We start from the raw sequence: 13,414 nt of genomic DNA on the forward strand, positions 1-13,414 counted from the left end.
CGCTCCACCAAGCACCAAAACACAGAAGAAAAAAAAAGGAAAAAAAAAAAAAAGAGAGAGAGAGAAAGAGAGAGAGCAGGGTGGGGGGGAGGAAGGAAAAAAAGGGGGGGAAAAGCAGACAGACACACACTTTAGATAAGGACAATTAGTCACCAGCGAGACCCTGTAGGAAGAGAGGTTTAAATCAGAGGGATTTAATGAGGGTGCTCTGTGCCTTCCCTGAAGCCATGCCCTCCAGCAACTCCCGCCCCCCCTCGTGCCTAGCCCCGGTGGCTTTCTTCTTGGCTCTGTTGCTCCATCTCTTCCTTTCCTCCCAAGCTGGAGACAGGAGACCCTTGCCTGTAGACAGAGCTCCAGGTTTGAAGGAAAAGACCCTGATTCTACTTGATGTGAGCACCAAGAACCCAATCAGGACAGTCAATGAGAACTTCCTCTCTCTGCAGCTGGATCCGTCCATCATTCATGATGGCTGGCTCGATTTCTTAAGGTAAGGCAGGGGCTTCATGGATCATTTTTTTTTAAGTAACAACCCCCACCCCTCCTATCTCCCATTCCAAAGGGGAAGAAGAAGAAGAAAATAAGCCAAGCGGACCTCTCAAAGAGAAGAAAGGAGGTTTTCCTCCTCCTGGAATATTTGCTGTGAGGCTGTAACTGGTGATTGAGAAAAGCAATGTTTTCTATTAAGATGCACATGTTTGCAATGCAGAAGGCATTTCAGAAACTTATCAGTTATGACTGAAGAAATGTTGTGCTTACATATATCCGCAATTAGTCTACCCGTCTCCTTCTGAAAAAGAGACGAGGTTCAGGACAGTTACAAAAGTGAAGAAAAGGTCTCCAGCAACAAAGACCCGAGAGGAATGTATGTATGTATGTGTGTGAGAGAGTGCGTGTCTGCGTGTGTGTCTGTGAGTGTTCAAGCGTGGAATAGCACGAAAATGGAATTTTCCACGGAAAGATAGTTTTGTCAGTTCTCTCCAACTCCCAGACAGAAAATGAATTTAAGCAGAGGCTTGAGCGATAGACAAGTGGGTCAGATTTTTAAATTTTTATTTTGCACCCTCCACTGTCATCTCGACATGAGGATTTTGTAGGATGCTTTTTATAGACCGAAGGGGCCCTCCAGTCCCTCCTCCTTAAATCTCCTGCGGTAACTGCATAGTTTAGTTTTTCTTTAAAGAAAAAAAAAATCCTCGCCCTGATCATAGCGTATATAAGGATAGCGGAAAGGGTTCTAGAAATACTGTTTCAGAAGTCTGAACCCGGCACTGGCGGATTAGCAAACCCGGAGGCTTCTGTTCACAGACCCCCTTACTCTAGGGGCTTGGAATCCCTCTCGCCGGTTGTTAATGTTCAGCAGTTAGGCAACCACGATCCCTTCCCATCAGGGACAGAGTTGCAGTGTAGAAAAAAGAAATAAACAAATCATCTGTAGTGCTGAATCCAAGTGCTGAGTTTTTAAAAATCCCTCCAAATTGGAGCCTCAGCTGTGGGCTCACCCAAAGAGAATTGAGCGCTCTTAGTCTCCTTTCTCCGCCCTGAGGCCGCGACCGCTGCGCTGCTTTCGTGAGTATCTTTGACTCCTCGCGAAATTCGAGTTTTGCTTCTCGTGTGCGCCCGCCCCTCAGCCCTCTGAGTTTCCTCAGGACTCTGCCGGGTCAGCGGACTCGGCAGGTAGCGGGAGGCGCAATATGGGGCTCTTTCCACGTGGAGCAAACCTTGCGTGAGGACTGAGTGGCTGTCGCCGCCGCCTCCGAGGCCGCTTCAGTTGCTGCCCGCGTCTCCGCTGGGAGGGCGGAAACAGCTCCGCGCCGCCTGGCGTCCTCCTTGGAAGCTCTTCCCTGCAGCAGAACGTGTCTCTGAGCTTGTTCCCAGGTGGGGGGCAACCGGGGTTTGCCGAGATACACGCCCCACTTGCATTGCACGCATCCAGCTGCGCAGACTCCTTCAGGATTCTTTTTTAAAAAAACATCCTGTTTGTGCCAAATGCTTGCCCCAGAAAAGATTCTGGAAGGCGGCATTGGGCGAAGAAGCCGTGGCGGGGCGTATTTGCATTGGCTGTGCAGGCTTCCGGACGGACCGTTGCTGGAAATGCCGATTCCGCAGGTCGGACTTCTCTGCCCGCGGAGGGCCACGCGATGTCCGACCGCGCTTCCCTGGAACGCAGTCCTAGAGTTCGCCGCCGCCAGACTGCCCCGGGCCGCCAAGACTTCTCAGAAAGTCCCTAAGCGGAATCTCCGGTCCCCTCTCTATCTGTCTCCTTTATGATACTCTTTAGTTTCTCCATTTGGGTTTGGATTTTCAGAACCTGAACCAGCAAAGTGTTAAAAATAGCGTATAGTAGTAAGAGCATCTACAATTGCTCTTTTCCCACCTCTTTCCGAAGTAGCAGCGCTCGTATTAAAAAAAACAAAACCAAAAACTAGGGAAATCCTGAACCTAAATAGAGGTAAATGCTATTGTTCTGGTGCTCCTCCGACGCGCAGGTTCCAACTTTCGGCAAACTTCACTTTCCCCATCGCTTCTAAACGGCTCCAAGTGGGAAGGAAAAAAGATGGAGCCCCACTGGGAGGAGGGGAGAAGAATGATACCTTTCTGAGATCATTCTGAATTACTACTGTAGGGGGTCAAAGAAATACTGTCTTTCCTGTGCAAAGCAGGGGTGGAGGTATTCACAGAAAATCAAGGATTTACCCTGGGAATCTCTCTCGACCTGGTCTCTGGGAGGTGGATGCGGTTGCTCTAAAGTAGTGGAAAAGCAAAATCAATTTAGGCATTAAAAAACAAAGTTAGAATCAATTTGACCTCAGGTGACTGGTCTGAGAGGAAGAAAGAGAAAGAAGATGGGTTTGACTTTCTCTACTGAAGTTGCGGTGCCCTTGGGGCCGAGGAGGCAGATCCCGGGGTTCAGCAGAAGTTTGGCAAAAAACGGAGCCCCGCGGCACGCGCGCTGCGCATCTCCTTCAGGAGCGCTTTCCCGGCAGCCCAAAGCCGGGCAACTGCGCCTTAGCCCCGTGTTCTCAGAGGTGTCCCCCCTACTCCCTTACACACTCTTAACGAACACAGTCTAGCCCTTTGGAAATAACTACCTCTGGCGAGCAGCGTCGGGGTGTCCCAGGGAGGGGTCCGTGGCCAGCTGGCCGCAAAAGGCAGGCTTGGGCCAAGGGCAGGGGCTACAGGTGCACGCTAGAGGCCGCGGAGCGGCCAGGAGCCCGTGCAGTCCGTGGACTGTGGCGGACACCGAGCCTCTGAGCCTGGGCCAGGTCGCTTGCAGAGAGTGGAAAGAGGGCTTTGCTGGGTGCACGCGGCCTCCTGCCTTCCCTCGGGATCCTTTCCTCTCTCTTTCTCTACCCCACAGCTCCAAGCGTTTGGTGACCCTGGCCCGGGGACTTTCGCCGGCCTTTCTGCGCTTCGGGGGCAAAAGGACTGACTTCCTGCAGTTCCAGAACCTGAGGAACCCAGCGAAGAGCCGCGGGGGCCCCGGCCCTGATTACTATCTCAAAAACTATGAGGATGGTGAGAAACTTGCTTCCCATTCTTGCGGGGTGGGGGAAGTTTGGAAAGTGGGAGCGAGCTGTGTGTGGATCGGGTGGGTGGAGGTAGATTTGGAGGAGAGCCTGGTAGAAGCTCCCCTGAAAAGCTGGTAGCTGCCAGCGAGGGCACGCTGGAATGTGGGACTCCTGACGTGATTACGCAAAAGGGGCTTTCAGGTAGCCTAGGTCCCAGCTGCTTGCCTTCCGCTGGGCTGCTAAATCCCAAGGCCATGTGCAGCCCACACTTCTGGAAGGCTAGTCCAGTGGGGAGAGGATGCAGTGGGTTTCTTGAGAAAATACAGGCCGGTTCATACGCTATTAAAGGTCAGGTTCACATGTCATTGCTAAAATTCTAGAAAAAAGTGGCTATTGTTTTTATTTCTTGTTTTCCTGAGGTGAGAATCCAGCCTTTTTTTTGAAACCTAAACTAAAGTTTTTGAAATAATCCCTTTTACATTGGTCCCTTGTTAGGGAAGGTTTGAAAATCTCCACAGTCGGTTCTCCTTTAGACTGCATAATCTCAGAGTCACATTAAAAAAGAAAATTAAAATGGGATTATAAATGCCAGCCTTCTTTCCTTCCAGGATCAGATGAGCTAAGCGTCTGGCTTTGAAAATTCCAGATCCTATTCCAGTGTGAGGTGGACCAATCTTTTTAGGTTTGAATAGTTGCATTTTCAGTAGGGAAAAATGGTATTTGAAAAATTTGTTTAGTGGGTTTGGTGTTAATATCTGTCAACTTCCTGTGTAAAGGGTCATGCTTTTTTTCATACAGGCAAGATGGGAATTGGTGGGTCCTCAGCCACTGAGGCTGTTCAGATTAGATAGAAGAGACAATAGTGTCCATTTTTTGGAGGGCTATCTCTGTCCTGCTGTTTCTTCTCATAAGTGAGTTACAGTTTTATTTTTAAAGGGTTCAGGGACAGTTTCTCATAGCTCCTTGGATTTTGTTACACCTTGTCCTTATAAATCAGCAAAATGAGGAAATGCTGTTGTATTTTCTGGGGCTTTCACTGAATGGGAATTCTGGAGAGGTACTGGGATTTATTTCAAGGGTGGCTGAGAAACTTTTTTTTTAAAGTGCCCGAATGGAGAAAGAGAACAGGTCTGAGACTTCTTGAGTTTGAAGTGTGAATAGTACTTCTTCTTTTAACATCTGCCAACGTGTGTAGGTATTTAAGGCTATATCTTTTCAAAGGTAAATGTCATTGCCATAACGATTAGATTGCAAGTAGATTTTGCTGTCATTCAGCATAAAATCCTGAACAGCAGCTCTGTTGGTAATTTGACCCAGGGCCTTATAGCTCCCAGGGTCACTGTCAGCTCTTGTGATCAGACACAAGAAGGGAAAATATTAATGCTTTCCTGATGAAATAGCTCTTCTGTGAATCCATTTGAAATATTTCCTCTTTAGTTTGTAGGAAAACTTGTAAGAGCCCCAGGAACCACTGGGGGAAAATGACCATTTATAAGTTATAGGAATTGGCCTTTTTCTCCAAAACTTGTACCTAGGATTATATTACTGATTCATTGAGAACATGAGATCATCTTCAAATGAAGGATACAATTAGTTTCCCTTTGTAAAAGGAGAAAGTGGGCACCATGGGGAGGAAAGAAATTGGCAAAAGACTGTGCCCCATAAAACTTCATAGAATTTTAAAAAATCAGAATTGGAAAAGATGTAAGAGATCATCTTCAATCCTCCCACCATTTCAGGGGCCAGCCAGTACAGGATCATTCCATATGGAATCCTTTTCTTGTTATGTCCAACCTGGCATTAAATATCTCTAGGAATATAGTTTTCACCACTTCTATGGTAGAGAGTTAAAAAGGTTTTTGCCAGCAAATTTATCCTGAGATTTTCCTTTATACATATTCCCTAAATATTTATTCATTTTGTATTTTTTAGATGTCTACCTTCAAAATAATTTCTGTCCTTGGCATATCACCTTCAAAAAAAGAGGTTTTGTCATAGCTGTTTTTTGTCTAGACTACTTGGATTTAATTCTTTTAAAACTTTCTTTAAAGTCAGTCCTTCCAGACACTGATCTATTTTATTGCTCCTAGCTGAACTTCTTTGATTTATGTCTCTTGGTAATAAGATGCTCTGAACTATATCAGTATTTGAGTCCTTAGCAGAATTAAAGAGAGTGGGAATGCCCTATTTCTGCCCTTTGATGCTTACATATCCTTAAGTCACCATGTTGTCTTTGTTGTTGCATATTGCATTGCAGAATTCAAGGCAAAATTGTTTTAGGTATAGTCTCAGCAATTTTGAAAAATTATACTTCAGTTGTTACTTTTCATTCAGTGACAATTTTCATCTTAAAATAATTAGGTCTTCTTAGTAAATGGCCCTATAATAGGCACTTAGGCATAAGCACCTTACTTAAAAAAAGATGTACTGACTTAAACACATTGTATAATAACAGAGTCATGTGGCTTCTATTTTCCAAATAATTTTTAAGTACTTTAATGCAACTGTGTTTTCTCTTTCTACAGCCATTGTTTATCACTTTTGGAACTTCTTTGGTTACTCCTTTAATATACTCTATGCTTAGGCAACTTAAATTTTATAGAAACATGGTGATGATGGAGAAAATAAAAATTGGATTGTTCTTCATACCTTGGAATCATACCCTTTGCCTAACTTCCTCTCTGTCCTGTGATGTTATGCTTTTCTTGCTCTCAACAAAGAAATTTGGGTTAATCTTTTGTTCATAAGTTTGTTTTGCTCCAATCTGTCTTTCTTTGTTACATATTCTATGTGCTTTCTTTGCTGCCTCTTTGCTGCCATAACTATACCTTTAATCAAGTTGTATACCATTTATTATGCACATCAAAAACCAGCTTAATATTTCTAAAATATCACATTCATCATATCACCCTTTAAAAACATTTTTTTCCCAATTACACTTGACATAACAATATTATATTAGTTTCAGGTATATCATGTCACTCTTTTGCTAAAAAAATGATTATTTTTGGATTGCTTACAGAAATGTTTAAACACTTCAACTTGGCATTCAAGGCCTTTTACATTTCAATCTCAGCTTACCTTCTGTAACTTGTGTTTTGATATACCTTTTAATACAACCTTACTTAATTTCACTGTCTTCTTAAAGCACTGTCTAAACCCCATACCTATGTTCAGCTGGTATATCTCTGCTTTGAATCCCTTTCTCTTGGCTTTATTCAAATCTCACCCCCTACCCTGCCCAATTCCTGAAGGCCTGTTGCAAATGCCCCTTATTTCCACAAAGCCTTTCCTGAACAAGGCATTCCATAACCATCTCTTTTTTGTCTGGACCGTTGTAGCTTTTACTCTTTATGCTGTTCTTTTGGCCCTTTCTACTTTCTTTTGCTTTTTCACTTTTCACACAGGTATTTATTTGTTTTAACTTTCCAAGTGGCTCCGTTGGCTGAAGCAACATCCCGTACACACACAAAAAAGGTGGTGGGTTCATTCCTGGTTGGGGCACACGCCTAGGTTGCGGGTATGATCCACAGTCGGGGCATGTGTGGGAGGTGACTGATGGATATTTCTCACATTGATGTTTCTCTCTCTCTAAAACAATCAATAAAAACATATCTTTGGGTGAGGATTAAAAAAAAAGAAAGAATGTACATTCTTTATAGGAAGGGATCACATCTAATTATTGTGTATCCCCAAATGTCTAGCATAATGTATGACACATAGTAAAACTTCAGCAAATATTTTTGGATACATAAAAGGTTAAGAACACTGTTAAAGGCACTGGGAAAATGGAGGTGACCAGTGAAGAAAAGAATGAATACAAACATGAAGATTCTATTCATTTTTCATCTTCAATGCATGTTCCCATGAAGTCCGCTTTTAATGCTTAGTTTAATGACATTCTTCGTTTTCGTAGCCATGTATTCTTTATCTTTGGTAGTCTAAGTTGTCTTAGTTTCATAAGCTGTATTAAATCAACCTTACCACTTGGTTTAAAGCCTTGCGCTGGACTCACACTATTTTTTTTTATTATATCTGTTTCTTCTGTGCTTTTACTTTTGCTTTTCCTTGTTAGTCCTATGTAGTTGCTATGTCTAACTTTTTAGTTCCTGATTTAATAGTGCCTTTCACAAGTTTATTATTTTTTGTCTCTATTTCCTGAAGATTTTCTCTTCAGAGAGCTTTTGAAATTCTAAATGATCAGTGTGAGTACACTTTGTAAACTCTAAGGCACTATACAACTATTATTATTGTTCTTTTCTCCAGAAACTTTTCCTAGTTTTAGTAGAGGTGAGGTAATTAATTCTTTTTCTTTCTATCCCCATTCCATTAATGAAGACATATGACATAAGAATAATACAACTGCCAAAATACATATTTACCTTGAACGTATCCACCTTCCATTATCTCATTTTACTTCACCTAAATGTTTCTTGAAATTCAATTATACTTAAGAAGTATTTATTTATTTAAAAAGAACAAGTATTTATTGATTATCTACTTTGTGTTTAGTTTCATGCTGAACAAGGAATGGCAGAATATCAAATAAAAAATACTGTCCTAAATCACCATTAGAACACAACAGTAAAAAACGACAGGTAAGATTTACTAACCAGTGTTAAAATCAGAAGAGGAGCCCGGCTGGTGTGGCTCAGTGGTTGAGCATGGACCCAGGAACCAAGAGATTGCCAGTTTGATTCCCAGTCACAAGGGCTCAATCCCCAGTAGGGGGCATGCAGGAGGCAGCTGATTGATGATGTTCCTCTCTCATTGATGTTTCTATCTCTCTATCCCTATCCCTTCCCCTCTCTCTCTGAAAGAAAAAAAATCAATTAAAAATAATTTTTTATTGTGGTGGTTTTAGAATATGTCTTTAAATTCTTTGATACTTTGCATCTAGGATATGATGATTGACTTCTCTCCTCTTGAGTGTAGACTGGATTTAATGACTTGCTTCTAAAGAAGAGGGTCTTAAAGGGGGAAAATGTTAACTTTATGGTGGAGAAAATGATAGACATTATTTCAGCAAAGTGATCAAGGTTAACATTAGCAGATAAGTCATATTGATATCAGGTATTTCCTGATATGATGTGATCAGAAGGACACTTCACCTTTGGATATTCTTTTCCCACATCCACAACACTCTATAAATCTGAGAAAACAGATTGAAGGACACTATAAAATATCTCACCTGACCCTTCAAAATACATTGTTCTTGCTGTCAGTGAACTAATAATTTAGTGAGATAATAATTTATACTGATAAAACTGAAGAGTAACACAAAGACAATATAGAATAAAGTGCCAAGTAGAACATAATAGTTTTTCAGGGTATAACAGGAAAAGTGGAGATGAATACTTGCCAGACTTAGATGGGAGTTAGGTTGGGCCTTTTCAAAGATGGGTAGATTTTGGAGGAAGAGACAAGGAGAGAGGACATTTAACTAAAAGGAAAGAGCATGAACCAAAGCCTAAGTATGTGTTTGAGCACATACCTTAACCCTAATCCTAACCCTAACCCTAACCCTAAACCTTGGCTTCATAGTAGGTACATGTTAGAAATTATCTTAATTCATGTTGCCAGAACCATGTCAAATTTTTTATAGACACACATTTGCACATATTTGTTAATTCAGAAATGTTTATAATTTTAAAAAGCTGTAAAAATTAAGTGCATGTTAGAAATTACACTAAGAAAAGCTCATATTGCTAGAATTATGTCCAAATTTAGTTTTAAGAAGTTCTTATATTTCTGTTAGCTCCAAAATATGTAATTAAAAAAAAAAAAAAAGAAGAAAGTACCTGTTTGAAAGGAAGGTTTGGTTGGGTAAATCCAGATTAGATTATGAGAACCTTGCATTTTAGGTGTAGTAAAATGGAATTGGCCCTATAGGAAAATAGAGGCCATTATAAATTCTTTTACTCCATTGGAAAAGGGGAGGACATTTTCAGCCTGAGCAGTGACCCTTGCCTTCTCCCATTTTCCTTTTCCAAATCATTGCACACATTTAAGTATGTCTAGTATGTTATAACTGCCCTTGATGAGGTTTGAGTTATGAAGCGTGTTTGAAAGGTAATTAAAATTGAATTATTAATTTGATTCTTACATTACAGGGCATATAAAATAAAAAGTTTTTTAGAATTTGCTTGATAATTTTTGTGTTACCATTCCTTTTTTTTTTTTTTTTTTTTTTACTCTTCCTTCTTTTACAGGGTAAAAATAGCCTAGTATTTTATTATATTCATTCACTCATGAACTTGATCATTGAATAAACAGCTAGTTCCAGACTCTTTTTTGACACTGAGGCTGGGAAAATGAATGAAGCCCAGGTATTATTGTCACATTACTGACCTCTTGTCACTTATGCAACATAAGCCAAAAGTAGTTTCTGGAGATTTTTAAACCCAAGAAAAGCTTCCGTTCCAGCTTCATCATTTGGTATTTATGAAATCTCTGCCAGTAACTTTAGGGTTGGATACAATTTAATATTATATTAAAGGATTTATTTTCTGTAATATTTGAAATTTGGTAACCAGGTCCTGAGTGCTAGCTGCAGCTCACTGTACACCTGTGAATTTGAATGTGTCTCAAAGATATAGTCGTCATGTCATTTAATCAAAATTTAGTCATTGTGGCCGTCTGTATAGTGGTTGAAGTAATAGAGATCAGGATACTCTGATCTATTGCTTGTAGAAGTGACTTAATTAATTTGAGTGAATAAAAAAGTCCAGTAAATAAACCTTCCAGTCTCAACCACATTTGTATAATTATCACCTGGTCATTGAGGCCAAAGTTAATTCACACAGTTGTGTGTACCTGTACAACACAAATTGTGCTACTGTTGCCAGTACCAAATATCATTATTTTTCTTGCTGAAGTTATTTAAATTCTCTCTCCTGTTCTCCCAAACATTTCTGTTGAGATGGGTACTTCATGAAGAAAAGAAGTTTCTTTCAAAATTTCCTGGGCTTTCCAGTTACATGATCTGGGCTCCTGGAGTCAGGAGCCTCTTCTGAGAATCCTTCATCAAAATGGATTAGATGTTAGGGAATCTTAACTTAGTATCTCAATCAAGTTTTCATTTATCTCAATGTATGAAGCAATGGACTGGAACTCTGAGAAGTGTGTGTGTATGTTTATGAGGGAGGGGTAAAGGAAGGAGGAGGGTATAGGGGGAGAGAGGAGAGAGGAATACCTAAGAGAGACAGAGTCAGGGGATATGAATGTACTAGAGGCCCGGTGCATGAATTTGTGCACGGGTGGGGTCCCTCGGCCTGGCCGGTGATTGAGGCCTATTGGGGGATACCTATCAAGGGGGGGGGGGCTGGCTGGCTGGGGGGAGGGAGGGGCCACAGAAGGGCAGGGGGAGGGAGGGATCACGAGAGGTTGGCCGGGTGGGGGGGAAGGGGCTGTGGGAGGTTGGCCGGCTGTGGGGGAGGGGCCGTAGGAGGTTGGCTATGGGAGCACACTGACTACCAGGGGGCAGCTCCTGTGTTGAGCATCTGCCCCCTGGTGGTCAGTGCACGTCATAGCGACTGGTTGACCGGTCATACTGGTCATTCGGCCATAACAGTTGCTTAGGCTTTTATATATATAGATTAGTGGCCCGGTGCACGAAATTTGTGCACAGTAAAAGGGGATTAATTAGAAAAAATATTTTAATATTGCTATATGCCCTTTCTCTATAATAGAAGTGTCAGAGATGAAAGAAAATTAGTAAAATGTGTATGAAAATATTCCTCCTGTCAGAGTCTGGGGCGTGCCATGGGACCCAGAGTCAAGTCCTCACCCACCTACGGTGCCTCAAAATCATGCGAGACCCATACCCAGCTGGCCCCACCCCCATTGGGCAAGATCCAGACCCAGCCGGCCCCACCCTTGTCAAGCCCTGCCAGGCGGGGGGCGCAGCCTCAGGACCCCCGTCAAGCCCCGCTGGGTGGGGGGCGCAGCCTCAGGGCCCCCGTCAAGCCCCGCTAGGTGGGGGGCGCAGCCGGAGGTTCCCTGGCCCACGGAGGGGGGAGCAGCCTGAGGTCCCCCGGCCCAGCACCAGGACAGGGGGTGTACCTTGAGGTCCCCTCTCAAGCCCCGCTGGGTGGGGGGCGTGGCCTCAGGTCCCTCGTCAAGCCCTGCCAGGCAGGGGACGCGGCCTGAGGTCCCCCGGCCTGGTGCCAGGGCGGGGGGTGCAGCCTGAGGTCCCCTGTCAAGCCCTACTGGGCGGGGGGCGCAGCCCCAGTTCCCCTGCCCCGGCCCAGTGCCACACAGCCTCAGGTCCCTGCTGATTGCTCATTAAGGCTCGTTATGGGAACTCAACCTCTGCTGTGGGTACAGCCATCTTGTGTTACAGAAACCCCGCCTCCGCTGTGGGCACCACCATCTTTGTGATGGTGTGATGGTCAATTTGCATATTCCCTCTTTATTAGATTGGATGAGCATGAGAAAATTTGGTGTGTTAATTTCTTGTCCATGGTGATGTAGGCAAAGAAAAACATTTCTAGACTAGTGGTTAGTGCTGTAGAAGGTATAGATACTTGTTGAACTCCTTTATCCTTTGATTTCGTGATCTGATTGAGTTGGATTCAATTCTGTCCCATTTTCTTCACTATAGTAGAGTGAAAAATGTTATTTTGCTTAATTCATTAAACATTTTTGATTATCAACTGTATCCAAACTTAGTGCTAGATATTGGGGCTGCCAAGAGGAATAAAACGTGAACTGTAATATCAAAATGCTCTGGTCTTTCTTACATATTCAACAGAATTTCACAGTGGTTTCTAGTGTCACCACTCTAGTTAGACTAATCTCTGTCTAGTTCCTCCACTTTGAACACTCATCTTCCATCTTGTATTAAATTTTTTTTCTTGTCCTTCAAGCTCTACCCAAGTCCTTTCTTTCATTAAGCCTTTTGCTAAGCCAATCTCCAGTAATCCCTCCCCATCATTTTCTGAATTTTTCTGAAATTCTTCTCTGAATACTCAATTCAGTTTAGCCCAAGTGCCCCAGAATTTATGTTTTATTGACTTAAAAAGAAAATTTTTGTCTCTAGGAATTGACAATAAAAACACAGGCATTGACATGCACATAAAATCCATATAGAGATAATCATCACACTGTATAGAACAGACACATTAAGTCAAACAAAGTATGTTATTTATAAGCTTTAAGGCATGTGTTTTACTTTTGTGTGGCAAAGAGTGAAGAGTGAAAAATATAATCTGCATATTTAGAAAAGATATAGGTACATATCTGTATCTATATGTTTATAATGAAGGAGTTGAGTGTTAAAACAGTACCTTATTTTCACTTACTCTGGAAAGGCAACAACACCTTGAAGGATGGAAGGTGAGACTGGAAAGCTGGGAAAAGGTAAATTGCCCAGACTTGGGACATTATTCTGAAACACTGAAAGAATGGATGCTTTTATGAAGCTTAATAATAGTAATAATGTAGTAATATTACCTAACATTATAGAGTGCTTATTATGTGCTAAATACTATTTTAAGCAGTTTACACATTTAATCCTCTTAGGAAGCCTCTGAGTAAAGTACTGCTTTCCTCATTTGACAAATGGGGGAATGGAGACACAGAGTGATTAAGTAGTTTGCCCTGCTAATGTCATGTGAAAGAGGGACTCAGTGATGTCATTCATTAAACCTGCTATGAGCTTCATAAGGAGACTTTGGCATTAGTCTCAATCCTTTTCCTAACCAACCATGTGCAATTAGGGAAACTGTTCACCCTCCTGAAGCCTTCCTTATCTGTAAAATTAAGAGAATTTACTACATTGTCCACATGTAGCATCTAGTTTTAAAATTCTATGAATTAAAGATTTTCTCAGATACACATGCAGGAAATAATAGCAATGTAAACAAGATAGGATATTTTCAAAGGTTAAAGGATGTACAAGC

At 42.1% G+C, this 13,414-nt stretch overlaps 1 protein-coding gene across 3 annotated transcripts in view; it reads left to right on the plus strand.

The window, feature by feature from the left end:
• Positions 1-197: 197 nt before the first annotated feature.
• HPSE2 (heparanase 2 (inactive)) overlaps positions 198-13,414 on the plus strand; it is a gene marked incomplete at its 5' end in the record, with an annotated part of 566,398 nt that continues 553,181 nt past the window's right edge. For all 3 annotated transcript variants that reach the window (XM_080641826.1, XM_080641827.1, XM_080641828.1), the window contains 2 exons: positions 198-487; positions 3,359-3,516. In XM_080641826.1, the coding sequence (XP_080497952.1) occupies positions 198-487; positions 3,359-3,516 (448 nt within the window). The remainder of the gene's footprint in view (positions 488-3,358; positions 3,517-13,414) is intronic.

Source organism: Plecotus auritus, assembly GCF_963455305.1.
Source record: "Plecotus auritus genome assembly, chromosome: 9".
Taxonomy (NCBI): Eukaryota; Metazoa; Chordata; class Mammalia; order Chiroptera; family Vespertilionidae; genus Plecotus; species Plecotus auritus.